The sequence below is a fragment of the Chelonia mydas genome, chromosome 5 (genome assembly GCF_015237465.2).
Source record: "Chelonia mydas isolate rCheMyd1 chromosome 5, rCheMyd1.pri.v2, whole genome shotgun sequence".
Taxonomy (NCBI): Eukaryota; Metazoa; Chordata; order Testudines; family Cheloniidae; genus Chelonia; species Chelonia mydas.
Genome location: NC_051245.2, coordinates 45,048,855 through 45,076,030, shown reverse-complemented (window position 1 = coordinate 45,076,030; position 27,176 = coordinate 45,048,855). Strand labels below are relative to the sequence as shown.

General features: G+C 41.8%; 1 protein-coding gene across 3 annotated transcripts in view; it reads right to left on the bottom strand.

Annotated features, from left to right (window-relative positions):
- The window catches only part of TBCA (tubulin folding cofactor A), a 62,288-nt gene extending 41,679 nt beyond the window's left edge, over nt 1-20,609 (bottom strand). Inside the window, exon 1 of one of the 3 annotated variants that reach the window (XM_027829004.3) lies at nt 20,383-20,609. In XM_027829004.3, the coding sequence (XP_027684805.1) occupies nt 20,383-20,435 (53 nt within the window). In that variant the 5' untranslated portion in view covers nt 20,436-20,609. Of the gene's footprint in view, nt 1-20,040 lie in introns of all 3 variants that reach the window. The other 2 variants (XM_037902968.2, XM_037902967.2) reach the window with 2 other exon arrangements.
- Between the last annotated feature and the right edge of the window lie 6,567 nt (nt 20,610-27,176).

Genomic DNA, 27,176 nt, shown 5'->3' with positions numbered 1-27,176 from the left:
GAGAGGTCACCAAGTCTGTTTTAGGCTTTGAAGAAAGTCTGAAAGATCAAGAAGCTGTCTTAAACTTCTTTTAATTTAACGTTACTTAGCCACTTTCCACACGAGCAGTAGATGGGGATGAACCAATTTCAAGCAATTCCAGCATTAACAAAGAGACCATTCTGAAATCCTCCCAAAACCACTTAAGTAATGAGGAATAGTAAGTTGCTATTCATCACACAGGATCCAAATATAGCAAACAAGTCCCAAAACTCACTCACCTCCTCAGGCATATATGAAATGCTTGTCTAACATTAAGGCTGCCCACATTTTCTTTTTGCTATTCCTAAAGGAAGTTGTAAAATACTATTTCAGGAAGACTGTTGAGGATACTCTCCTGATCAAGCCAAAATCTCACCAGCCCAATGAGCAAAATACTGTGGAAGTACCTCCTTAAAAAGTCCAGAAGAAGTCTTTCACTGAAGATTCTTTTCTGATCTTATGCTATTCTGGTAGAGTGTCTGTATGCTATGAAAAGAGAACAGAAATGAGTGGCAGTGGGCAGCAGATTTAATAGGGGCCAATAATCTGATTGTTGGTTTTGAAAGTGGAGTAAAAGGACTAGTCAAAAGGAAGGGAGTAGCTTAATAGCTGGAGGAGCCTTCTTTTGAATAATTACATGATCTTGTGAAATAGTGCACGATGAGTCCAAGAACAAGAGTCTTATGCACAAATGTGTTTTGACCACCGCCAATCTGACATTCCTGAACCATCTTCAGGTTGCTGGAGTGACGGGGGGGGGGGGGGGGGGGGAGGGGAAGAAGAAGAGAACAAAACCCCCACAACCCTTTTCTATGCTGTTTTTGGCCAATAGGCCTACAAAAGAACCTAAGCAGTGAAGTTTCTAGGGGGAAAAAAAATCAAGACGTTTTTATTCTTTATATTCAATTCATGGGTTTTGAAGTCTCAATGTCCAAATGCTATCTGGCCTGCAGTTTTAATTTGGTTCACGCATACTGTGGTACAAAAAGGGCTGCAAGTTTAGCGTTCCCTTTTAGGAGCAAGTCTGCTGTTAATGCCACCATTATTTTGGTGAGACATCTGAAATTACAATATTCTCTAAAGATGGCAAATCAAAGTAAGCTTTAGTGCGATGATTGGCTAAAGGTAAATCGTGCCAATCAGTGAACAAAGTATAATTAGATAGCTATTTCCACGCTGAAAATTATTATTGGTAAGATCTCAAAGGACCATTGCAAAATGGTTATTTGGGAAAAATGTCAGAAGAACTCCATTTCTTCCTCCAAGGGATCTAACCCTAGAGGAGAAATTTTCCAAATTAATTCTAGGAAGAAGTTTGAGTCCTCAAACATTTGCTGAGAGGAGTCTGCCTTTCAAAATCCTCTGTTCCTATTGAAGGTTGAGCCAAGTTCAGCAACTACAAAAAACTGAATGGCTTTCGCACAGGAAGAAATTCCTCTGGATCTGAGCAGAATGATCTAGGAAAGTCCTGCTTCATTACAGATAACAGCAAGCCTGTTGCACTGTATAGTTTCAACTGAGACTAGCAAAACTTGTATAGGAAACCAATGGTGTCTGTTACACTTAATTATTTGTATTTCTGTAATGCCTAGGTGCTCTAGTTGTGGACCAGAACCCCACTGTGCTAGGTGCTGTAAAAACACAGAACAAAGATGGCTCCTGCGCCAATGAGCTTACAATCTAAGTAATTTCAATAGTATTTATTGGGAGCTATGGGTGCTCAGCATCTTTGAAAAGCAGGTCATGCTTATTTAGGTGCCTTACTTTAGGCAAAATTTGAAAATTTTGGCTTTCCTTCTTTAATATTTGCTTAATAAGCCATATCTTCTAGCTCCTTAATGTGTTATTCTTTTCTCAATTCCACTCAAGTTTAACAACTTTTCCAGGTACTGAGGTTATCAAAACTAAACAGATTCTAGAAACAATCTCACTGTGATGTACAGAAAAAGGCGGTCCCCTCTCTGGGTCATGACACAATGCTGCCCAAAAATACCATTCCTTATCTATATTGCCATATTCCACAGCAAACATTTTATTAGCTACAAATCTGCACTCACCTCCAGGATCTCTTTCAGTATTCCTGCTTTCCAAGCATCTCTCCAGCACTGAATACTTTGTGTTGCAAATTATTTTCCCCACTTACATATTTCCAGCTCACCCATGTTTACTTGCCCCAAACTTCCAGACTTTGAGATGTCTTTGTATTATTTCTTTGGTCTCACAAGCATTTACAAAATCTCCAAATTTAAAAACTGAATAGGTTGTTCAAGATTTTAAATGAGAATGTACAACACCAGTCTCTGCAGCACCCAGTGTACAATGCCTCCCAACCCAATGCTTATCGTTTAAGAGATTTTTCAACCAGATTTTCAAATAAGATTGAGATGCTATTTAAATTCTTTATCAAATTCAGATATTTTATGTCTATTGAATTCCATTTGTCCAGTAATTCTGAAATTCTATCAACAAAAATTATCAGACTTGTCTGGCATGATTTGTTCTTTATAATCCTCTAGTATGTATTGTTCATAGTTCTGTCATTCTCTATATGTTTACAAAGTTAGTATTAGTTCTTGGTATCGGCATAAGACAATATGCAGCAATTGCCAGGTTTACTTCGCCCACCCCACCACCACACTATTTTGAGGGGTGGGGATAGAATCAATAGCACATTTACCCTCCCCAATTTCCCATAGTTCTCAAAAATAATGGTCAGTGATTCATTAATTAATTGTGTATCATTCACATTTATTTGCATTTAATCAATTTTTCCAAGTTCCATTCCTATTTTAGTTACTACAAAAGTAGAAATATCTATATAGTAACCATTATTAAAAACAGGAAAAAAAGTATAGGTTAAAGTCAGAATTATTTCTCTTGTACATATATTTCATAGAATCATAGAACTGGAAGGGACCTCAAGAGGTCATTTAGTCCAGTCCCCCGCACTCAAGACAAAACTAAGTATTACCTAGACCATCCCTGACAGGTGTTTGGGGATTTTTAAGAGGAGGTTAGACAATGATGGAGATTCCACAACCTCCCTAGGCAATTTATTCCAGTGCTTAACCACTTTGACAGTTAGGAAGTTTTTCCTAATGTCCAAAACCTAACCGTCATTGCTGCAATTAAAGCCCATTGCTTCTTGTCCTACCTTCAGAGATTAAGAACAAAAAATTTTCTCCCTCCTCCTTGTAACCACCTTTTATAAACTTGAAAACTTATGTCCCCTCTCAGTCTTCTCTTCTCCAGACTAAACAAACCCAATTTTTCAATCTTCCCTCATAGGTCATGTTTTCTAGACCTGTAATAATTTTTGTTGCTCTTCTCTGGACTTTCTCCAATTTGTCCACATCTTTCCTGAAATGTGTCCAGAACTGGACACAATACTCCAGTTGAGGCCTACATAACTCAGAGTAGAGCAGAAGAATTACTTTTCGTGTCTTGCTTACAATACTCCTGCTAATATATCCCTGAATTATGTTTGCTTTTTTTGCAACAGCTTTACACTGTTGACTCATATTTAGCTTGTGATCCACTATGACCCCCAGATCCCTTTCCGCAGTACTCCCTCCTAGGCGGTCATTTCCCATTTTGTATGTGCAACTGGTTGTTCCTTCCTAACTGGAGTACTTTACATTTGTTCTTATTGAATTTCATCCTATTTACTTTAGACCACTTCTCCAGTTTGTCCAGATGATTTTGAATTTTAATCCTATCCTCCAAAGCACTTGCAACCCTTCCCAGCTTGATATCATCCGCAAACTTTGTAAGTGTACTCTCTATGCCATTATCTAAATCATTGCTGAAGAAATTAAACAGAACTGGACCCAGAACCGATCCCTGTGGGACCTCACTCATTATGCCCTTCCAGCATGACTGTGAACCACTGATAACTGGTTGGAAAATCGTTCCCAGAGAACAGTTATGCACCCACCTTTTAGTTGGGTTGTATCCGTCTAGGTTGTATTTCCTTAGTTTGTTTATGAGAAGGTCATGTGAGACAATATCAAAAGCTTTACTAAAGTCAAGATATACCCCATCTACTGCTTCCCCCACATCCACAAGGCTTGTTACCCTGTCAAAGAAAGCTATCAGGTTGGTTTGACAGGATTTCTTCTTGACAAATCCATGCTGACTGTTATTTATCACCTTATTATCTTCTAGGTATTTGCAAATTGATTGCTTAATTATTTGCTCCATTATCTTTCCAGGTACAGAAGTTAAGCTGACCGGTCTGTAATTCCTCGAGCTGTCCTTATTTTCCCTTTTTATAGATGGGCACTATATTTGTCCCTTTTCCAGTCTTCTGGAATGTCTCTCGTCTTCCCTGACTTTTCAAAGATAATTGCTAATGGCTCAGATATCTCCTCAGTCAGCTCCTTGAGTATTCTAGGATGCATTTCATCTGACCCTGGTGATTTTAAGATATCTAACTTGTCTAAGTAATTTTTGCCTTGTTCTTTCCCTATTTTAGACTCCGATTCTACCTCATTTTCACTGACATTCACTATGTTGGACACTCAATCGCCACCAACCTTCTCGGTGAAAACCGAAACAAAGAAGTCATTAAGCACCTCTGCCATTTCCACATTTTCTGTTATTGTCTTTCCCCCTCATTAACTGGCCTACTCTGTCCTTTGTCTTCCTCTTACTTCTAATGTATTTGTAGAATGTTTTCTTGTTTCCTTTTATGTCCCTAGCTAGTTTGATCTCGTTTTGCTCCTTGGCTTTTCTAATTTTGTCCCTACATATTTGTGTTATTTGTTTATATTCATCCTTTGTAATTTAACCGAGTTTCCACTTTTTGCAGGACTCTGAGTTTTAGATCACTGAAGGTCTCCTGGTTATGCCAGGGTGGTCTCTTGCCATACTTCCTATCTTTGCTACGCAGTGGGATAGTTTGCTCTTGTGCCCTTAATAATGTCTCTCTGAAAAACTGCCAACTGTCTTCAATTGTTTTTCCTCAGACTTGCTTCCCATGGAATTTTACCTACCAACTCCCCGAGTTTGCTAAAGTCTGCCTTCTTGAAATCCATTGTCTTTATTGTGCTGTTCTCCCTCCTACCATCCCTTAGAATCATGAACTCTACCATTTCATGATCACTTTCACCCAAGTTGCCTTCCACTTTCAAATTCTCAACCAGTTCCTATTTGTCAAAATCAAATCCAGAACAGCCTCCTCCCCAGTAGCTTTCTCTACCTTCTGAAATAAAAAATTGTCTCCAATACATTCCAAGAACTTGTTGGATAATCTGTGCCCTGCTGTGTTATTTTCCCAACAGATGTCTGAGTAATTGAAGTCCCCTGTCACCACCAAGTCCTGTGCTTTGGATGATTTTGTTAGTTATCTAAAAAAAGCCTCATCTACCTCTTCTTCCTGGTTTGGTGGTCTGTAGTAGACCCCTACCATGACATCACCCTTGTTTTTTTTACCCCTTTTCTCCTTACCCAGAGACTTTCAACAAGTCTTGTTTCTTATTTCTATCTCAACCTCAGTCCAAGTGTATACATTTTTAATATATAAGGCAACACCTCCTCCCTTTTTTCCCCCTGCCTGTCCTTCCTGAGCAAGCTGTATCCTTCTATACCAATATTCCAGTCATGCATATTATCCCATCAAGTCTCCGTGATGCCAATTATGTCATAGTTGTGTTTATTTACAAGCATTCCGAGTTCTTCCTGCTTATTCCCCATACTTCTCCTGTTAGTATACAGACATCTAAGATACTGATCTGATTCCCCCACCCAGTTCTGTCTTGTCTCTCCTCTATCCCTGCTATAACAGCCCATGCTCCCCCCAGGTTCCGACCCTTCTCCCAGGTCTCCATGTTTTTGGCTTACCTTTTGACTTTGAGAGTTGGAAAATGTAAGAACCCTTCCTTAACTTGAATTATTGATTTAAAAAACAACAGCGAAACATATCTGTGCTCAGTGAAATGCACCTGAGTCCACTACTGGACATATATTAACTTCTTCTCAGAGTGTGCGTCGATACTGATGAAATTAAGAACAGAAAGGACATCAATGAACTCATGTCGGAATTATGGAGATAGAGTTGTGTTTTCTGCACATATGCTGAATATGCCAGAGTTCACTGTTTGGGTAGTATTTTAAAACACAAACACCATAATGTAGAAAGCATAATACTGTCTCTTTTCTCTAAAGCTGATCTCATTGGAACAGTGATTAGACACTCTAAGGGCAGAAGCAACAAAGTGAGTGGTAGACATGATACAGGTTACATGGAGAATGAGAAGCCCATGACCTGTCACCAAACCAAACTTCATATGCTTTGAGAACATCTTAACGCCATCAGAGATTGAACATAGACCATGCACATTATTACGGTGTCTGAAGAGGCCAGATTTTCAACAAAAGTCTTTCAAAGAACAAGAGAGACTGATTGTTACAGTCCATTTTAAACTGTAAGAATTTTATTACAAGATCATTTTTATTTTTAGTGTTATTAGTTCTTTGATAAATTATACAATATATGGATTTAACACTAAAATTGGTGGAAATTCCATTTTTAATTCCATTTAGGTATTATTAATTTCAGTCACAAAAATGGGTTGCTGTAAGACTAACAAAAGTTTAAAGAAACATCTCACCTCCACCCTAAGAGGAACATTAAAGAACATATGGGCTATCACTACATTTCTTTATAAATATAAAAAGAATATAAATCAACAGTGACAGTCTAACCTCAACTAATTTACAGTTGAACACTTACATCCTGTATATCTAAGTCACTTGCAAACATTGTGCAGATAGTGTGCTTAAAATTATCTATGATCATTTTCAAATCTTTATTCTGGTTTGTATTCTGCTCCCTTATAGGTGATACTCCTGAGGGAATTCTGCACCACTGCGTATGCGCAGAATTTATGTCCCCTGCAGACTTCTTTGCTTCCCCGCAGAAAAATCACTTTCTGATGGGGAAGCAAATGGAAGCTACAACAGCAGTCATGCGACCGTCCCCAGCACCCATGTTTTGGGTGCTCAGGGCAGCTGGAAGAAAGGTAAATCACTGTGAGGCAAAGAGAGAAATCACTGGGGCAGACCCGGCTGGTGGCTCCTATCTTGTGCCGGGCTCAGCTGCTAGTCTCGGCTGGACTGGGGAGGACAGGACTTCCTCTTCTCCTGCACAGCATCTGGGGCTAGGTCAGACCCACCCCCCAGATTTCTCCCCCAACTGCAGGAAGCTATGCACGCTCTCCTTCCTGCACCCATTGCTCCTCAGCGACAAGGGGAGGGATCCGTGTAGAGGGAGCTGCTCCCCCATCCACCCAACCCCTGTGCATCCAGACGCCCTCATACTCAGACCCTCCTGCTGAGCCTCACCTCCCCCCACTTGGAACCCTCTCGAAGAGCCCCACTCCCCCTGCACCACCCCGACAAGCCAGCCGCACCCAGATCCTCACCTCATCAAGCCCCATCCAGCTGCACCTGAATCCCCACCCAACTGAGCCCCACTCCCTCAACATCTGGACTTCCCTCTGAGCCCCCAAACCCAACCCCCCGCTTCCCACTGAGCCCCAACCACCACCACCTAGACCCCCCTGCAGAGTCCCATTACCGATGCACCCAGAATCCCCCCACAAGTCCTTGTGCATCCAGATCCCCCCACACCCAGATCCCCCACTGAGCCGCCTGCACCTAGACTGCCCGACACAGAACCCTCTAAACCCACACCTGGATCTCCCCCACATTTGGATCCTGCCTGCCCACACCTGGTGCACCTGGCATGGAGGGGCAGGGCTCTGGGGTATTTCTGGGGCAGGCCTGGTCCTTGCACTGTGTCCAGGTTGGATGCAGCGTCACCGCTGAGTCCATGTCTGGGGGAGAGGGAGGGAAGCTACACAGTGTACTCCCCAATGCCATGCTAGAGCCTCCACATTTGTTGAATAAAATTTGCTGAATTTTGCAGAATTTTAAAATATTGTGTACAAAATTTAATTTTTTGGAGCAGAATGCCCTCAGGAGTAAGGCGAGAAAGAGTCCCTTGGTTCTGTCTACAACCTAGGAGATTTATCACTTCAGTGTAGTCTTTTAAAAACATCATTTCTGAAAAATAAAGTAATAGTGTTCTGGGTATGGGCAAGTTGTATGCAAGTCATTTTTAATTGCAGAGCAATTAAAAATAAAAAACATGTGCACCCTTATTTTGCAGGGCAGTTTTAGAACATTAATATGTGTCAGTTGCCACACTGTGAGAAAACAAGATAGTTTTAATGCCCAATAAAACTGAGACTACACTGGCAACTAAAGATCTCCATTTATTCAAGGACAACAGCTGTGCAAGCTTCCCCAATTCACAAGTACCTCAATTCTGACCTAGAGAGACCACCTTTAAGAGTATGTCTACACTGCAATTAGATACCCACAGCTGACCCATGCCAGCTGATTTGGGTTCGTGGGACTTTGGCTAATAGGCCGTTTAACTGCAGTGTAGCTCTCGCAGGGTCCCAGAGCCCAGGCTCCAGCCTGAGCCCAAAAGTCTACACTACAATTAAACAGCCCCTTAGCCTGAGCCCCGTGAGCTGGAGTCAAGTGGCGTAGGCCAGCTGCAGGTATTTAACTGCAATGTAGCTACCTCATCTCTGCAGTGAGGACACCCACTTAACTCAGGTGATTGGCACCCAGGTCTCAGCACTGTCTCTCATTCTACATTCCAGCAGGTCTTACAGTCCAGTAAAGTATCTGGAAAAAATGTCAGCTGCCATTGAGAGTCACCAAGTAAACAACTAAGATAAACTCCAGTGATTAGTTGTATCTTTATTATTTGCCTTTTTTAAAAAAAACCTATTAATTGAGAATTCTGTTCTTCTTTCTGTGTTAGTTGATGAACACTAAGTATGAAAATATTCCAGCAACATGTAGCATGTTACTAAAGCTAGTTTATTCTCATATCGCTCAAGTTTCCATCTTGAATAATGTGAAGTTTTACTAGTTTCTCCCAAATTATTTCAAAGACAAGAATTTCTTTTTCCAAATAAAACCCTTTAAAAAGAATCTGACCCCTGCAGTATTACAGTACTTGAACTATCTTACATCTAGTTTTCCACTTACATTCATTATGCACATGCCTCTTTTCCATGTTCTTCAGTGAACTGCTTTGTATTTATATAGAATTCATGTTTTCCTATATAGTCATTCCATAAAAGAGTCAAGATGTAACGTTAAGCTAATTTACAGCAAGTACATATAGCTAATTTTCTTCAACTGTATCTTCATTTATCCCCTTTGTTCTTCTGTATATTTGATCTTCAACTACTGTTCCAATAATTTAGATTCCTTTTGACATCTATATTTAAAAAATAACCCAAACATTCCCCTCCAAAATATATAGCTCCTCGTTTGTACAAATGAAAGAAGTTACATTCCAAAGTCCCTAATTACCAAAAAAGACTTCCAATGCCCATCCCCTCCTTTTTATATTTTCCATTATGAAACAGTACAATTAGGTAAAAAAGTATCAATACACCAAATTAAAAATTAGTCTTTCATATTGTGAAAGGCTACATACATATATTATATATACACACACATATATATACATATATATATATACACACACACACACACACACACGCAGTTGAAGTTCACCAACATTCAGTCAGCCCATTGTGAGATACACGTTTACACAGCTCACATTTGAAAAAGACCTAGAACAGGGGTTGCCAACCTGTGGCTTCTGAGCCGCATGTGGCTCTTCAGAGGTTAATATGCAGCTCCTTACCTAGACACTGATTTGGGGCTGGAGCTATAGATGTTAACTTTCCAATTGCTGGGGGGTGCTCACTGCTCACCCCCCCTGCTCTGCCCCAAGCCCTGCACCCACTCCACCCCTTCCCCTGAGCCTGCCTTGCTCCTCCCCTCTTCCCACCATAGCCTCCTGCATCTGTGAAACAGTTGATTGCAGTGGGGAGGAGGAAGTAGGTGCTGATTGGTGGGGGCTGCCGGCAGGCGGGAGACGCTGGGGAGCAGATGGGGGCTGCTGCTGTATTACTGTGGCTCTTTGGCAATGTACATTGGTAAATTCTGGCTCCCTCTCAGGCTCAGGTTGGCCACCCCTGACCTAGAACAAAACAGACTACAAATAATCTAATAAAAAAAGATAACAGAATTCTTAGAAATTACTGATCTCAAATCCCACAACAGAGACACACAAATCAATTTAGTTGGCTGGTGAAAAGAGCAAATATTTTAATATATCCACTCTCATTACCATCTTGTAACATAGATATTACTAAAATTAACAATCAGATCTGAAAAAACAGACTTGTTTGAAGTGAAATTCCAGAAAATTAATCTGACAGTGCAGTGCACATTCCTATTTTATTTTTGATTTCCCAGAGGTTCATTATAAACAAAGGATATAAAACAGTAGAAAATGTAGTCTTCACAAGATACAGCGTAATTATAATCCTAAAATATTTATACAAGCTAACCTAAATACCAGCATAAAAGATGTTGTGGTATACAGAAGAATCTTTCTGCTCAGAAGAAAGTCAAATTCCCTGGAGTAAAGAAAACAATGGTTTAGGAACCTAGAGCAATTAACTGATTTGTAGGCCTGACAGATAATCAATTTGTAACTTGAACGAAGTACAGAAAAATTCAGATCCAGAATGACTCTTGTACTCAAAAACTGTCAGCGTGATCATTCAAGTATTTTGAATTTTCTAATTTAAGAATTAAAGTATATTAAATATTCTAATCTAGCAGTGCATAAAACTCTATTAAATTAATTCAAAAAATATAAAATCACTTAGTATTGAAATCATATCAATATCCAAGTAGAAATTTCACATCATTTCATTAGAGGGCCACCAGTTACATCCTGGTTAGATGGAGACTAAAAAAATGTATAAAAAGATATTCAGGAGACAGTAACTCCTTATCTTCACCAGTACTAACAAGATCATCACTGGTTTTCCCAAGTTCATTTTCAGACAGACACTGGCTCAGCATGAAGTCCACAAATTTTTCCTCTTAAAGAAAAACCTTGGCTTGTGTAGAGCTCAGAATAGAACTAATAAAGGATTTTTCTGGACAGGTATCACAGTAGATTTGTTCCAGTTTATCTGCACTCCCACACACTGAAAAAAGCACATCTTCAGCATTTCCCCTAAGGCTTGCCATGTGTGCTTAAATCAGCCAGTTATCTGACTATGGGCACATGAAGATTCCCTGACAGCCACACTGTGCAGTGCCCTTAGCAAAAGATCCACCTCTCTTCATGCCAGGGATTTCTGAAGCCACATAAACATAAGAACAGCCACACTGGATCAGACCAATGGTCCATCTAGCCCAGTATCCTGTTTTCCCGACAGTGGCCAATGCCACGGTGCTTCAGAGGGAATGAACAGAACAAGTAATCATCAAGTGATCCATCCCCTGTCACCCATTCCCAACTTCTGGGAACGTCTACAACAAGTAGCATCCTTTGAGAGGAATCCCCAAAAAGGAATGGGGAAGGCAGGTTGGCTGGCTTCCAGGAATGGAACTGGATCAGGCAGCCAAATTGAGCAGCATCTTAGCATTCAATGATCCATGATAATTCTACCCCATGATGCAAGGAAATGGACTAAAAGAAAGAAAGCAAAATGCAGACAAGATCTAGTTTATCTTTTGCCTAGAAGATGAGTAAAGCAATGGATATTGGAATTGGTCTGCATCTGAAATGTTTCCCTTTATCCTGCGTCTTCTAATGTTGGAGACGGAGGGTATTCTGGAAAGAAGGATGGAAGCTGCCAAATGAAGAACGTTGTCTCCAGAAATAGAACAATGATGGAAACACTCCTCTGGCCATGCTGAGTGATCCCATCTAGCTTGCAGCAGTTTTTTTTCCAAGGATTTCCTCAGTTTTGATGCTGAACAGATAGACCATTGAAAGGATATGCAATTCTTTAAAAAGACATTGAAAGCAAGGTACAAGTTACCATCTCAAAAAACAAATGTTTTGATTGCCAGCACATTTTGAATACACATGAAACAGAATGTGGTTGCTTGAAAACTAAGTCACATAGCCTGGATTGTCCCCTACCAATGTAAGAATGGAATTTAGCATGTGAGCAGGGGGGTTGGGGGGGAGATCACACAGATGATAAAACTACTGAAGCTGTTTTGGATATACTGGATCAACAGGACTTTCACTGAGTACACTGGGTATACAATGAACAGTGGAAGTAACTTGGAGAAAACAGCAACCTTAATTCATCGCCCTTATTACACATGCAATATGACACAGTTTTTATAGTTGCATACTATTTTTCCCCAGAGAACTGCCTCATTCAGTACACAGAACGGATGGTGCTTGCTTAGTAAGCAACTACACAATCCTTTGCATTCTGCCTCATTCACCACTTTCCACCTTCAGCAACAAACGAAGTGGGGGTCCCACAAACAACAGCCTCCTCCCACAACACAATCCTGATTCATCCCAGAGCATTCCATCCCGTGTGCTGAACAAAGCAGAGGGCTTGTGGAAAAGACTGTATGTGATCATATAATCAAAAACTATGCATTGGCACAAGGGGGCCAAATTTGCACAGTCAACCTTAATACTGGCATTTAATAACTTATGAATGCTTAACTCTGCAACCTTAATAATGTTCTTTTAACAGTTTTCTTGTACATAATTTCCTAAACTTTTTAAAAAAGCAAACTGAAAAAAATAAAAAGACATCATATAGCATACTGACACCCAAAATGGATCAGCAGCAAGGCTGGAACCCTTGGATCCACTATAAAGATCTCTGCCACTTGAACTGATAGCAGTAGTAGGTTGCCAGCCTCCGTGTGGATCAGCGCTAGAGAGGAAACTCACACTTCGCCAGTGAATTTCACAGATATTTGCTGACAGCACAAGAACAGTGAGGTCCAGGTTTTAGAGGGCAGTCTTCTGCCTGCTCCCCCCCAAGCATGATCTTCTCCCCATCCCCTCCAACCTGTCCTTGTCCTAGTTCTGTCTCTTCCCCATCCCTGGCTCTTCACCCCAGTCCCAGTTTCCCCTGCCCCTTGTGGCTCCTCATCTGATATGCCTCTCTCCCCACCGTGGCCTCCGGTCACCATCCCTCCTACCCACTTCCCCCCATCTCCACTGGCTCACCATCCCAATCTTCCTCGCTAGGCTCCTCATCCAATCCTGCTATCTCTTCCACTACCATCCCTGACTCTTTTTCCCAGCCTCACTGTACCCATCCCAACCCAGTTCCCATTCCCCCCACCCTTGCCCCACAGGCCTCCAATCCCAGTCTCTTCCCTGAATCCCAGGCTCCTTGTCCCAATTTACTCCCCCAACTCCCACAGGTCTGGCTCTTCTCCCCTCTGCATTCAAAGCAGGCAGCTTCCTCCTCCATGCTGCCAACAGTTTTCAAGTCCCTGATCGAAAACATGGGAATGCTAGAGCTTTCCAAAGTAAAGGTCATCAGATTCCCCCCCCACCCCCACAATGGGGGAAACAATATATTTTTCACCAGTTTCGTTCTTGGAAATGGTTAAACCATTTTGGCTGAAGGTCTCATAAAACAAAATATTAAAATTTAGGCCAGAGGCAGATACCTGGCATGGAAAGCGTCATCCCGAATACTTAAAGATTGGCAAAGTTATAGGTTTCTAAAAACATGGCCTTCTAAACGGAAAGTGTTGGACAATTTTAATATTAGACACCTACCAGCCCCACATACAGAATCAAATGTAGAGCAGGAAAGGACCTTAAAAGGTCATTTAGTCCTCTCACTCCACCACTGAGGCAGGTTTAAGTATACTTAGATCATTCCTGACATATAGTTTCTTATACCGCACACTCATCACTGTAGTGTCTTTCAATACTGTATTAAGCAATGTGAGTAACATTTGCCATGTGTTTGTTCTCCCATTCTCTGGAGAAGTGTGTGCAGTGAAGCATTTTGGTTTTTTGTTTTTTTGTTTTTTTTTTAAGTTTACACCTCCCCCCCACCTGTATGTTTATGTTAGGGCATTGTCAAAGAAATGCAACCTTTAAATAGTAGATTGTGTTTCAGAGCTAAATGAAGATGAGTCCCTCTACTATGACAGCATTTCAAGTTTTACAATCTAATGCATAGGCTAATAATAAAAAAAATAAAGACATTTACAAAGATTAGCTTTATCTTTTGGAATAACAATGCATGCTTTTGACAGTTAGTGTAGCCTTACAGATGTATATAAAAATATTAACAGACTACATTGGGTAAGGAAAAACGGTAAGTCTGCTAAATATTCCTAAATTCGGCAAGGCGGGGGGGGGGGGGGGGGGGGAGATCAGAGACCCCATAGAGGCCATCAGATCTGATGAAGTGCAAGGCTTAGATATACTTACATCATAAAAAGAAAAGGAGTACTTGTGGCACCTTAGAGACTAACCAATTTATTTGAGCATGAGCTTTCGTGAGCTACAGCTCACTGCATCCGATGAAGTGAGCTGTAGCTCACGAAAGCTCATGCTCAAATAAATTGGTTAGTCTCTAAGGTGCCACAAGTACACCTTTTCTTTTTGCGAATACAGACTAACACGGCTGTTACTCTGAAACTTACATCATAAGCACTTCAGGGCAAGGACCATCTCTGTTTTCTTTATACAATGCCTAGCCCAATGGGGCTGGAGTTTCTTTCTAGGAGCTAGTGCACTAGCAATATTAAGTGAGCTATAGGGAGCAGGTAGTCATGCATAGCTCTTCAATTTCAAATTACGGAGGAAACCAAGGACACTGTGAAGCACTAAGGCACCCCACTGGCCCCATATTTTAAAAGAGACGTGAGAAAATTGCCTTTAGTTAGCTTGAAGTTAAAGATGACCTGCAAAAGGGGTACTTAAAAAAAACTTCTTTATGATGCAGAAAGGAGGGCTGAAATGTGTTTGTTTTTAAAAGATTATCCCTCTGCCTCTTTTTTTTTTTTCACATTAGAAATTCAGTTACTACATAGTTTGACTTATGACTGGAAAAAATAGTGAAATTATAACATCTCTGCAGTCCAGAGAGTACAATCCAAATAACATTTACGTAATTTAACTAGTATTTTGGAGAAAAACTTTTGTTAAAGATTCAACAAGCTATGACTATTTAATTTTCTGAGACACATATCTGCATGCCCCCCCTCAAAAAACAAATCCTTCAACAAGGCCAGAACTGATATTCTTGATAGTTCAAAGGTAAAAAAGAGAAAGAAAACCACAATCCTTAAGAAAACCCTACACAGCTTTTAGGCCTTCTTTATACTGTACATCCAGGAAAAAAGTAAGTGAATAAATAAAAGGCACACCCCCTGTCCAATGTTCCCTCTAATTTCTGACAGGCCATGTGTGCAAAAAATTTCTTCTGTGCAAACTGTTGTGCTTCTGTGCAAATTTTTGTGCACGCGGTGTTTTACCGTGTGCGCGGGGTTTAGGATCTGTATGCGCGTGCACACGCGCACAGCTTACAGGGAACAGTGTCCCTGTCCCTTCTGGCTGCTTTTGCTTTATACAAAAAACGTTTTTTTAGTGTGCCTTGGTGTTCCCTGAAACTTAAAAAATCCTATACATTTATAAAGTATAAAAATGAATCACAGAGAAAGCAGGCATATGTTCAAACTGACTCAGCTGGGGGAGGGGGAGAAGAGGAAGACTTGAGCCTCTAGTCTGTATACTAAGGGTAAAAGGCAAAAATATTGGTATTGAATTAGAGGATGACTGAAGGTTATATGGTGAGGGGGGAACTGAGAGACTTTGACACCCATATTGGAAGTATAAATGATTTAAGCCTGATGGGTGTAAGGTTTTTGTTCTACAGTCTGGACATGGATATTGAGGCTGATTTAAGAGATACTCATTTTACACATGTGAATTTACTCAGACAGTTCATATAGTCTTATTTCCCTTCCCTTCGTATTTTATTTCTTACTTTAAAATGCTTTTGTTTTAACTGTAACACACCTTGACCACATGAACCCTTAACATAATGTTTAACTTTTTTTTTGTTAGTCAGTAATAGACTTTATCACTCCTATCAAGAGAGAGCAGAATCTGCATTCCCTGAAATGCTCCATATATTACATCAAAGTCTTCTAGGGGAAAATACAGAATCCTGAATGTGGGGATCCTGAACTAGTTTAAACTAGTTAAGTAAATATTTTTTTAAGTAAAGCATTTTTTAAATGATTTTCTGTTTGTATTTTAAAAGAAAATATTAGTTTATTGTAACTTCCAGATTAATATAATTGTGTATTTAAAACAAATAAAGGAAGAATTAACAGGACTGAATCAAGAAGCTGGCCAAGACAGTGATGATGCCTCAGAAAAAAAAAAAAAAAACAGTTTAAATGTTAGTGCTACAGGCAAAAAGCACACAAACTTGGGAAGATTCCACAGTTTTGGAAAGGCGATTTCTAAAAGGGCTGCTTTACCAAAAAAAATCAATACACTTTCCCCATAGGTTCATGATGTAAAATTCTATAATCAAGGCCTGTAGATTTGTAATTATGGTATGTCAGCTACATTTAAACAAGAGTGTTAAAAGACTGTTAAAGTTAAACTAACACAATTGCAATGTGAATTGTCTTAGTCTCATTCTAATCTACTGGTGTCACTTTCATTTAATCTAAAAGAAACTATGGGCAAATGTCAGTGCTATTTTCGCATGCCCTTAACATACTTTGTTCACAGTAGTTTTTAGAACCATTACCAATCTGAAATGGATATAAGATATTTAAGAAAGTTTTTTTAATCAACTAATTCACTCACTCTGCCACAGGTAGGTTGAGCATGGATTTATTGAGAATGAGGTGGCTTTAAAGTGATTAAGCAACCTTTTAGGTTAGCTAAACAGAAGCATTACTTGTTAAGAAGTAGCCCCAAATCTAGTATGTCTAACTATTTATGATTACCAAATCCCAGTTTTTGTATGACTTACAAGTAAGAGACGGTGGCTGACAACAGCTTGACCTGTTATCAAATGCACCCTAAGACGTGAATGATTCAGCATTTCTCCCCAATCCCACTGCAAATTTCTTCCGTTAATGCATAACAAAATTAGATCAGGCTAGAAAGGAAAGTGGTTCCAGTGCCACACAAAATAGCATTGTCCCATAAAACTAGAAACTCAAGTTGCTGCATGACCCACAGTAGTGGGGATACCCATTATTAGAGGGCCTTTGCTACATAGTAAATAGCAGCAAATATATTGCTATACAGTAAACGACTCATCTCCGTTCCTAGTTTTGGGGAAGCAATGAACTACCTCAACCACTGAGGAGAATATAGAGCAGGCTAACTCAAAGGGTAGTTTAAAAAAAAAAAAAAGAGACAAGAAAGTAAGTAGCCTGGGCACTGCAATGGGAACAGAAAAAGGCAGAGAATCTGCCCCAGAGTACCAATTGTTGCCCTATGTTTTTTAAAATATACTTAGCCATCAGGCTGAAAAGGTTGGACACCAATGCCATACACCAAACTTTAAGACACTTAAAAACTCAATTTTTCACTTGTTAAGAGGTTTCTTTATTTCAGTGTTCTATTCTTAGAAGAAATTATGTCTGAGGCAGCAATACTATTACCTTTCCCATACAAGTTGCAAGAAAAGACTGACAATTGGTATGTTAAAACAAGATTTGTGGTCATCTAAATGTGTTATTGTAGCTTTCAGTGGTTTCATGGCCTACACAGGGTATTACCTTGAGTATGAAGTGGGGGGAAGGAGTAGTAATAGTTGTGGACACCTGAATGTATCTGGGCCCTGCCTCTAGCAGGGCCATTATTTTTAATGGAGTGGTGTGACTGAATTGGCACAAGGTACACAACATATTCAAACACACAAGCTATTTTTGCAAAAAGAAAAGCAGTACTTGTGGCACCTTAGAGACTAACAAATTTATTAGAGCATAAGCTTTGTTAGTCTCTAAGGTGCCACAAGTACTCCTTTTCTTTTTGCAGATACAGACTAACAGCTGCTACTCTGAAAGCTATTTTTGCTGACTGTACCAACTAGCCTTCTGGGCCTGTATCTATCAAAAATTCCTGAACTAGTCAAACACTACTGGCCCTGCAGATAACATCAAACAGGTCTGTATTTGAAAGCCATTTATTCTGCATTGGAAGAGCAGCAATCAGGCAGTTGAAGGAGAAAATATCAGTTCAATCACACTAAAACTTTTAAAGCTGAACTTAATTAACTATTAAACAATTCCAAGCCAAACAGGAGACCTGGTCTCAATTCCTAGTCAGGAATTGCTCTCACAGCCCAGCAAGTACAATCACCAATAGTCAAAAGTCTCCAGATGGGTTATAATGGCATAGTAGCTTGCTGAAGGAATTTGTTATTCTTGTTTCATCAGCCAAGTCATAACCTACATGTAAAAAGAAAAGGAGTACTTGTGGCACCTTAGAGACTAACCAATTTATTTGAGCATAAGCTTTCATGAGCTACAGCTCACTTCATCGGATGCATACTATGGAAAATACAGAAAATGTTTTTATACATTAGTATAAATATATATATAAAAATATATAGTTAGTCGCTAAGGTGCCACAAGTACTCCTTTTCTTTTTGCGAATACAGACTAACACGGCTGTTACTCTGAAACTAGTTACATGTGTGTCTTGGAGACAGAAACTCTAACTGTAATAAATGTTGCCAAAGGAAGTTTAGTAGATCCAATTCTCATGCCCTCCCATCTCTTTCCCCTTCTTTCGAGTTGATCTTTGGGGGGAAAAAAGACTGGAATGTAAAATTAACTCAAATTCTTTCTTTCTAGATTAGGTGTCCTGCAATTTTGACTGGAGAAGTGGAATTTCCCTTCAAAGAAGAATACCCACATGGCCTGCAGGTAGAGGATAATTCAAAAGTGAGTTAATAAAAATAAGGCCTCCATGAAGTTTCACACAAACATAAAACAATAAACGGTTCCTATGCACCACACATTTTTAAAAAGTATCAATGGTGCCTAGCGGTTTGAGTACAGAACTATGTGCGAATATGCCTGAATTCTAATCTCAGCTCTTACAGACAGCCTCCGTGGTATTGAGCAAGCCACTTAAACCTCACAGTAGTTATCACTTCACTTGTAATGGACTGGACTCTTTAAGGTCCTGATCTTACAACACGTAGAACTTGGGTGCCATGACAGTTTTCCCCTTACTCATCCCATGGAAGTCAACACAACTATGGCAGGACCTGGCCTTAATATGTCCCACTGAGACTAGATATTTAAACCTTCTCACATCAGAGCCCTACGCAACTACACACAACAAGAGGAACAAACTGTATCCTCTAGATAACTTTTTAAATGTTGAGGTTACAAGATTTAGACTATACTGGAAGACAGCAGTGTTACATTTAACATTAGTTTTGGGTGTCCATACTGGAATCAGAACCATGCTAGTGACAAACATCTTTAAACACTTTTGTTGCTAATAAAATCCTGGCATGATTCCCCTGAATAGAAGGGACAAGATTGTGTGTGTCTGAGAAGTATGCTATAATCACATAGTAAGACTTATCTCTATGCTACCTAACAAAGTAGTTTTGTAGCAGGCCTCTTAACAACAAGAGCAACAAAAGACAAAAAACAAGAACACATGATTTACAACTCAAGGAAAATGAGGAATGCTGGTTTTTACTAAGTTTTGATCCGGTTGTGCACAAGAAGGTAATGGCTTAGTGGCTATTAGCTACAATGATAAAGCCCAGTTGTTACAGAACTTCCTAGCTTAGTTCTACTCAGCTGCAGTGGGGGTTCTGGTACGATAACGGCAGCCCACCAACAGAGTGAGAAACTGTTCAGTCTTGCATTACAGATGGACCGGAACTGTATTTGATCCATGTCTCCAAAACGCACCTAACAAATACGTTTTCGTAAAGTGAGAAGTAACTGGTTAGTCTACAGGGCTGGTCCCAAGACATCAGAGAGACACGGAGGGGGAGGTAATACCGGTTAGTGCCGGTGAGAGAGACGAGCTGTCCAGACACACACAGCTCCTCTGCAGGTGGCCTGCAGCTGGCCTAACGAAGACGTTACCTCATCCCTCTCGTGTCTCCACGCTGGTCTCTATGGCACTTCCCGACTGTGGCCGCCAGAACCCTGAGCGAACCCGAAGGACGCGATCCCCTCGCGAGGCAGGATAACTCCCAGCCTACGGGAAGGCACCAGGAGACGCCCAGAGCCCTTCCCCACCCAACGCAGCCCATCGGCAGAGCCAGGCCTCGAGCCCCCGGGCCGCTGCCGCCCAGACCCTGCTTCTTTCGGGTTCAGCCCTTAAAGCGGCTACACAGCACCAGGCATAACGGCCGCCGAGCGGGGTCAGGGAGGGCCCCACCCGCAGCCCGGCTCCGGCCGGGAAGGCCGCACCCGAGCACTCACCGCCTCACCACGCCCATCTTAATTTTGATCTGCCTGAGGCGCGGGTCCGCCATGGTCCTGTGTCAGGGGCGGGGGCCAGACACCAACGGATCAGCCGCCAGCGGGAGAGAAAAAGACGGTACCCAAACTTGGCACTTCACTAGCACACACCGAGTGACGCGACCAGCTGTGCGCGTGCGCAGTCCCCACACGCGCGGGGCTCTGCTCTTTCTGCGCAGACGCTTCCTTCCGCTATCCTGTCTGGACTACACCACTAGGTCACGCGAGAACAGGGGGAACAGTCTGCCGCATTCCAATGGAACTGCCCTGCCCTGCGGCACGCACCTTTCACTGCAGCTCTAACCCGCTTGTCTGCCCTTGGCCCCTCCTGCTCCTCCCCGGGGCTGCTCTGGCTGAGCCCGCCTTGTGGGTGGCGGGTCCCAGAGGTGCTCGTGCTGCGTTTTGGGAGCATGCGGCGGGGCGGGGAACAGAACAAAGGGTTGCTGTGCCTGGGTGTTTGTCCGCCGCGGCCCCTTTGCCAGCCGGCGCAAGGCAATGCCGCCCTTCCCGGCGGGAACTCGCTTGTCCTGGCTGAGAATCGCTCTGCCTGCGAACGCTCAGACTGATCGCAAGAAATCCAAACAGTGTTTGGGCTGCTGCTCCTCCTAGCCCGGTCTCACCAGACACTAGCTGCTGGACAGCAGCAAAGATCCAGCCACGTTCAAGTTTTTAGAACCTTGCTCCAGCCTTTCCCGGCACGGACAGGGGCGGGGTCCAAATCTCCTTCTCCTTAAAGTGCCGGCGCTGTGAGCTTCACCAATTCTCCGAGAAAGAAACAAAAAGTTTAGCTGCGCTACCTTATGGCTGGACAAGTCTACACCGCGTGTGGCTGTGTATATGCAGCATAGCTCCCAGTCAGCGTTTTAGGTGCTGTCCAAACTACTTCAGCTTAATAAATCGGGGTGCCTGCTGAGAGGCGATTAAAGAGAAGTAAGGTTAATATAGATAAATTATTGTAATGAGCTATTCATGCTAATTATTCTTTTATCAACGAAGAACTTCAATTTTTCCCTCTTAACATTTGACATTTTTCCCGATTGGCAGCTTTTTTTTCACCGCAGAAATCAGTGCTTGATTTGGAAGGGGAGGAAATAGTGATATGTTCTAACAGTAATAGTTCTTACAGGATCAGGGACTCTGTATCCTCAGATTTATTATTATCATAGAATCTCAGGGTTGGCAGGGACTCAGGAGGTCATCTAGTCCAACCCCCTGCGCAAAGCAGGACCAATCCCCAACTAAATCAACTAAATTATTATTATTATTTTGCTTTTAATAATTAGATACAGATGTAAATTTGTGCAATCTACTGCGCTGACACACTTTAAGAATGTTTTTCAACTATGTTTATTCACTGTGTGTTGCCCCGAAGGTCTCTTTTTCTTTCAGTTGTTTCTTGTATTTTGGATCCCAAGACATTTTAGGACAGAAGGCTATACATTTGTTTCAGAAAATAAAACTGAATAAAAAAGAAGACTCATGGGCAATGTGTACATTCTAAAATGTTTATATTTAATAATGTCTGGCACTTGATAATCTGAAAATGAATATTGGTCATGATACCCCTTCTAATTGTTTTCTAAATTTTAAGATATAGTTAAAACACATTCAGGTGCAAATAAGAAATCTGTTTGCAAGGGGAAAAACTCAGGAAGTTCCAAATTATGGGCCTAGTCCCATAAATAATAATAATTAGCCTTTTTATAGAGACAAGGTGGGTGAGGTAATTTATTTTATTGGACCAACTTCTGATGATGAGAGAGACAAGCTTTTGAGCTTACACAGAGCTCTTCTTCATGTCGGTACAGAAGTTGGTCCAACAAAAGAAATTATCTCACCCACCTTGTCACTCTAATATCCTGAGACCAACACTGCATATAGTTGTATCTTTATAGTTCTTTACATGTTCAAAGCACTGTATTGGCAACAAAAATGAATTCTCCGGACATCCTTCTGAGATAGGTAGTTATTATCCCCTTTTTACAGCTGGAGAAAACTGAAGCGGAAAGGTTATGCTAATTACTACTGCCATAAACCTACACAGTAACAGAATTAGAACTCAGGACCACCTGACTCCCAACCCTCTGCTCATTCCTTCAGACTGCACTGCCTTCAAATGCTTAGTACCAGGCATGGGGTGAAATATTTGTCCCATTGAAGTCGGTTGGATGTTAGTTATTGATTTCAATGGGGTAAGGATTTCACCCACACTGTTTTCAGTAAGACTACTCAGGGTGTCAAGGTTCATTCCCCACTCTGAACTCTAGGGTACAGATGTGGGGACCTGCATGAAAGACCCCCTAAGCTTTTTCTTACCAGCTTAGGTTAAAAACTTCCCCAAGGTACAAACTTTGCCTTGTCCTTGAACCCTATGCTGCCACCACCAAGCGTGTTAAACAAAGAACAGGGAAAGAGCCCACTTGGAGACGTCTTCCCCCAAAATATCCCCCCAAGCTCTACACCCCCTTTCCTGGAGAAGGCTTGATAAAAATCCTCACCAATTTGTACAGGTGAACACAGACCCAAATCCTTGGATCTTAAGAACAATGAAAAAGCAATCAGGTTCTTAAAAGAAGAATTTTAATGAAAGAAAAGGTAAAAGAATCACCTCTGTAAAATCAGGATGGTAAATACCTTACAGGGTAATCAGGTTCAAAACATAGAGAATCCCTCTATGCAAAACCTTATGTTACAAAAAGACACAAAAACAGGAATATACATTCCATTCAGCACAGCATATTTTACCAGCCATTAAACAAAAGGAAATCTAACGCATTTCTAGCTAGATTACTTACTAACTTTACAGAAGTTGTGAGTCCGCATTCCTGATCTGTTCCCGGCAAAAGCATCACACAGACAGACAGACCCTTTGTTTCCCCCCCCTCCAGCTTTGAAAGTATCTTGCCTCCTCATTGGTCATTTTGGTCAGGTGCCAGCGAGGTTATCTTAGCTTCTGTATACAGAAAGGTGGTTACCCTTCCCTTTATATTTATGACACAGGGTAATCAGCACTACACTTTGCAATATTGGACAGAGCTGTCACTGTTCTTAATTCATTCTGTGTGTAGGTATTGCTGTACACATTTGTACTACACAGACTCCTGTTTTTTTCTTTTAAATTGTTATAGTTTTAATACAATCCGAAGAAAAATATTTATTTGTTGAAAATGTGGCCAGTTGTACTGAGATGCTTATGGTAAAGTCCAGCTCACCTTACCCACATAAAAACTCCTAGTGAAACCTGAACTTATTTGAGAACCTGAACTTTTAAAATTCTTGCTCAATTTTGAAAAACAAGACATTTGATTAACACACTGATATCTGGTATTCTTTTGTAAAGTGCTTTGAGATCCTTCTATGAAGACTGCCAGTTAGCAGTGGTACACTAGTAAACCATAGACTTTACACCCCAGCTTGCCATGCCCTAACTCTACACCTGGGGGAATTCTGTGCCACAGCACATGTGCAAATTTTATGTCCCCCACAGATTTCTTTGCTTCCCTGCAGAAAAATGACTTTCTGACAGAGAAACAAAGGGAAGCCACAAGAGTGGTCATGTGACCCTCCCCAGCAGTATGTTTCGGGTGCTTAGGGCAGTCGGCAGAGAGGTAAATCACTATGGGGCAGGGGGTGGGACTGGGGAAGACCCGGCTGATGGATCCTACCCTGCGCCAGGCTCAGCTGCTAGTTCCTGTTGGGCTGGGGAGGACAGGACTTCCTTTTTCCCTGCACGGCATCTGGGGCCAGGTCAGACCTACCCCCAGATTTCTCCCCCAGCTGTAGGAAGCTCTGCCAACTCCCCTACCCTCCGCTTCCTGCACCCATCGCTCCTCAACTGCAGGGGGAGAGATCCCTATAAAGGGAGCTGCTCCCCCATCCACCGAACCCCCATGCATCCAGACTCCTTCAGACCCAGACCCTCCTACCGACCATCACCCCCCCCCGTACTTGGAAGCCCCCCAATGAGCCCCACTTCCCTTGCACTTGGACCACCCCAGCGAACCTCCTGCACCTGCATCCCCACTCCACCAAGCCCCAACCAGCTGCACCTGGATCCCCATCCCACTGAGCCCCACTCCCCTCAGTATCTGTACCCCCCACTGAGCCCTCCACATAGACCCACTTGCCAAGCTCTATCCCCCTCACCCAGACTCATCCTGCTGAGCCCCAACCACCTTCACCTAGACCCCCCTGCAGTCGCATTACTGTAGCACCCAGAACCCCCCAACAAGCCCCTGTGCACCCAGATTCCCCCACTAAGCCGCCTGCACCCAGATTGCCCCACACAGAATCCTCTCAACCCACACCTAGATCCCCCCACACTAAGCCCCTCCACACTTGCTGAGCCTGCCTGCCCACACCTGGTGCACCTGGCACGGAGGGGCAGGGCTCCGGGATGTTTCTGGGGCAGGCCCTGTCCTTGCACTGTGTCAGGGTTGGGTGTCTCAGGGCAGAGGGGAGCTGCAGAGTGGTCTCCCACGGTGATCTGTGCAGCCAGTAGCCTGGGCTCCCCAATGCCATGCTGGAGCCTCCACATTTATTTGATAAATAAAATTTGCAGAATTTTGCAGAATTTTAAAATATTGGGTGCCGAATTTTTCATTTTTTGGTGCAGAATTTTTAATTTTTTGGTGCAGAATGCCTTCAGAAGTATAACACTTTGGCTAGACAAGCCCTAAGGCTATGGTTGCATTACAGTTTTTAACTCAGTGTTTTTTCTTCCTCTTTGTAATTAGTTGATGACAAGTACTCAAGAGGTTAAATGCTGAAGAACTCCTTAGAGACTTGAAAGTAAAGCCAGTGATTGGAAATTAAAAAAGAAAATTCCATATAGGCCTCTTTTCTTCAGTATGCAATCCAAGCTTCAGTAGTTACTTATTCTGATCCTTAGACTGGTTTCTTAAAGGAGAAAACAATGCTTCCATTAAAAGAGGGTGAAAATTGAATAAGAAGGATATATTATAACATGTGAGAAACTGCCAGGTACAAGTCATTAGCCAGAAGCAATACACATGTTACTAAAGGTGTCAAGCCAAATTCAGATCTAGTATAAGCAGGTGCACAACTACTCAAGTCAATGAAATTGTGCCCATTTCCAGAAGAGAGAGATATGGCTTGCAATGTGGAAGTCTTAGCAAATCTCAGATGAGACACATAGACAGAGGACCAAATTCCCACATGCAGCCTGGACTAAGCCAGTGCAACTCACATGGAAGTTTCAATTGACTAAATTCATCAGTAACATAAACTGGGGTGAAAATTACACATTGGTATAAAGTGGTCAGGATACAGATGTAAGAGGCAAAGTAGTGGAACTTGTACAAATTTGGCATTTGTTAGCTATGCAAAATGAGGTTACAGGGAAAACAACATACAGAAAACATGAAATAAAGTTGACATTTGACATCCCTCATTTAACCTAAACCCCCACACATGGGGATTTGTACCAAGTTATGCTGGGACTTGATTTGGTCTCTAAAAATACCAGTGTAGTTGGGTACTCATCTGTTTGTATTTAGAATTAGTTTTCTGCTAATATTTTCTGATATTGTTAAATTTGCCGTTTTTGCAAATATTCTTGACAATAGATTCATTTCCTATCATTTTTGTGAAGAGAACACAAAAAGGGAGTGAACACAGCCAAAGAGATTCATCTTTTTATTTGAGTATATATTCATGGATTTGTATTTATTTATGTATTGAGGTGTTTGACCGGCAGTGCTACTAATGATGAATTATTTACAGCCTTCCTTTGAAGCAAGGCTTAGAAATTCATATGGTGCACTGTTTGTTGATAGGATAGTTGCTGAAGATATGTGGCTAGATCCTTTGGTTCAGGAAGGCACTTAGCACAGAAGAATCCCATGCAGCGCTACAGGCTAAGGACCGACTGGCTAAGCAGTTCTGCAGAAAAGGACCTGGGGATTACAGTGGACAAGAAGCTGGATATGAGTCAACAGTGTGCCCTTGTTGCCAAGAAAGCTAATGGCATATTGGGCTGCATTAGTAGGAGCATTGCCAGCAGACTGAGGGAAGTGATTTTTCCCCTCTATTCCGCACTGGTGAGGCCACATCTGGAATATTGCGTCCTGTTTTGGTCCCCCAACTACAGAAGGGATGTGGACAAATTGAAGAGAGTCCAGCGGAGGGCAACAAAAATGATTAGGAGACTGGAGCACATGACTTATGAGGAGAGGCTGAGGGAACTGGGATTGTTAGTCTGCGGAAAAGAAGAATGAGGGGGGATTTGATAGCTGCTTTCAACTACCTGAAAGGGGGTTCCAAAGAGGATGGATCTAGACTGTTCTCAGAAGTAGGAGATGACAGAACAAGGAGTAATGGTCTCCAGTTGCAGTGGAGGAGGTTTAGGTTGGATATTAGGAAAAACTATTTTACTAGAAGGGTGGTGAAGCACTGGAATGGGTTACCTAGGGAGGTTGTGGAATCTCCATCCTTAGAGGTTTTTAAGGCTCGGCTTGACAAAGCCCTGGCTGGGATGATTTAGTTGGATTTGGTCCTGCTTTGAGCAGGGGGTTGGACTAGATGACCTCCTGACATCTCTTCCAACCCTAATCTTCCATGATTTTATGATTCTGAGGCTGCTTTATACCACACAACAGGTGCAATCTGGCCATAGAGCCAACATATTCAGCCTGGGGACTATTACACCAGTGCAAGGAGGACCCTCTGCTGGCATAGAGTAGTGTAAAGGCTCTTGCGCCACCTTCACCCTCTGCTGCTGAAGTAGGGGTATG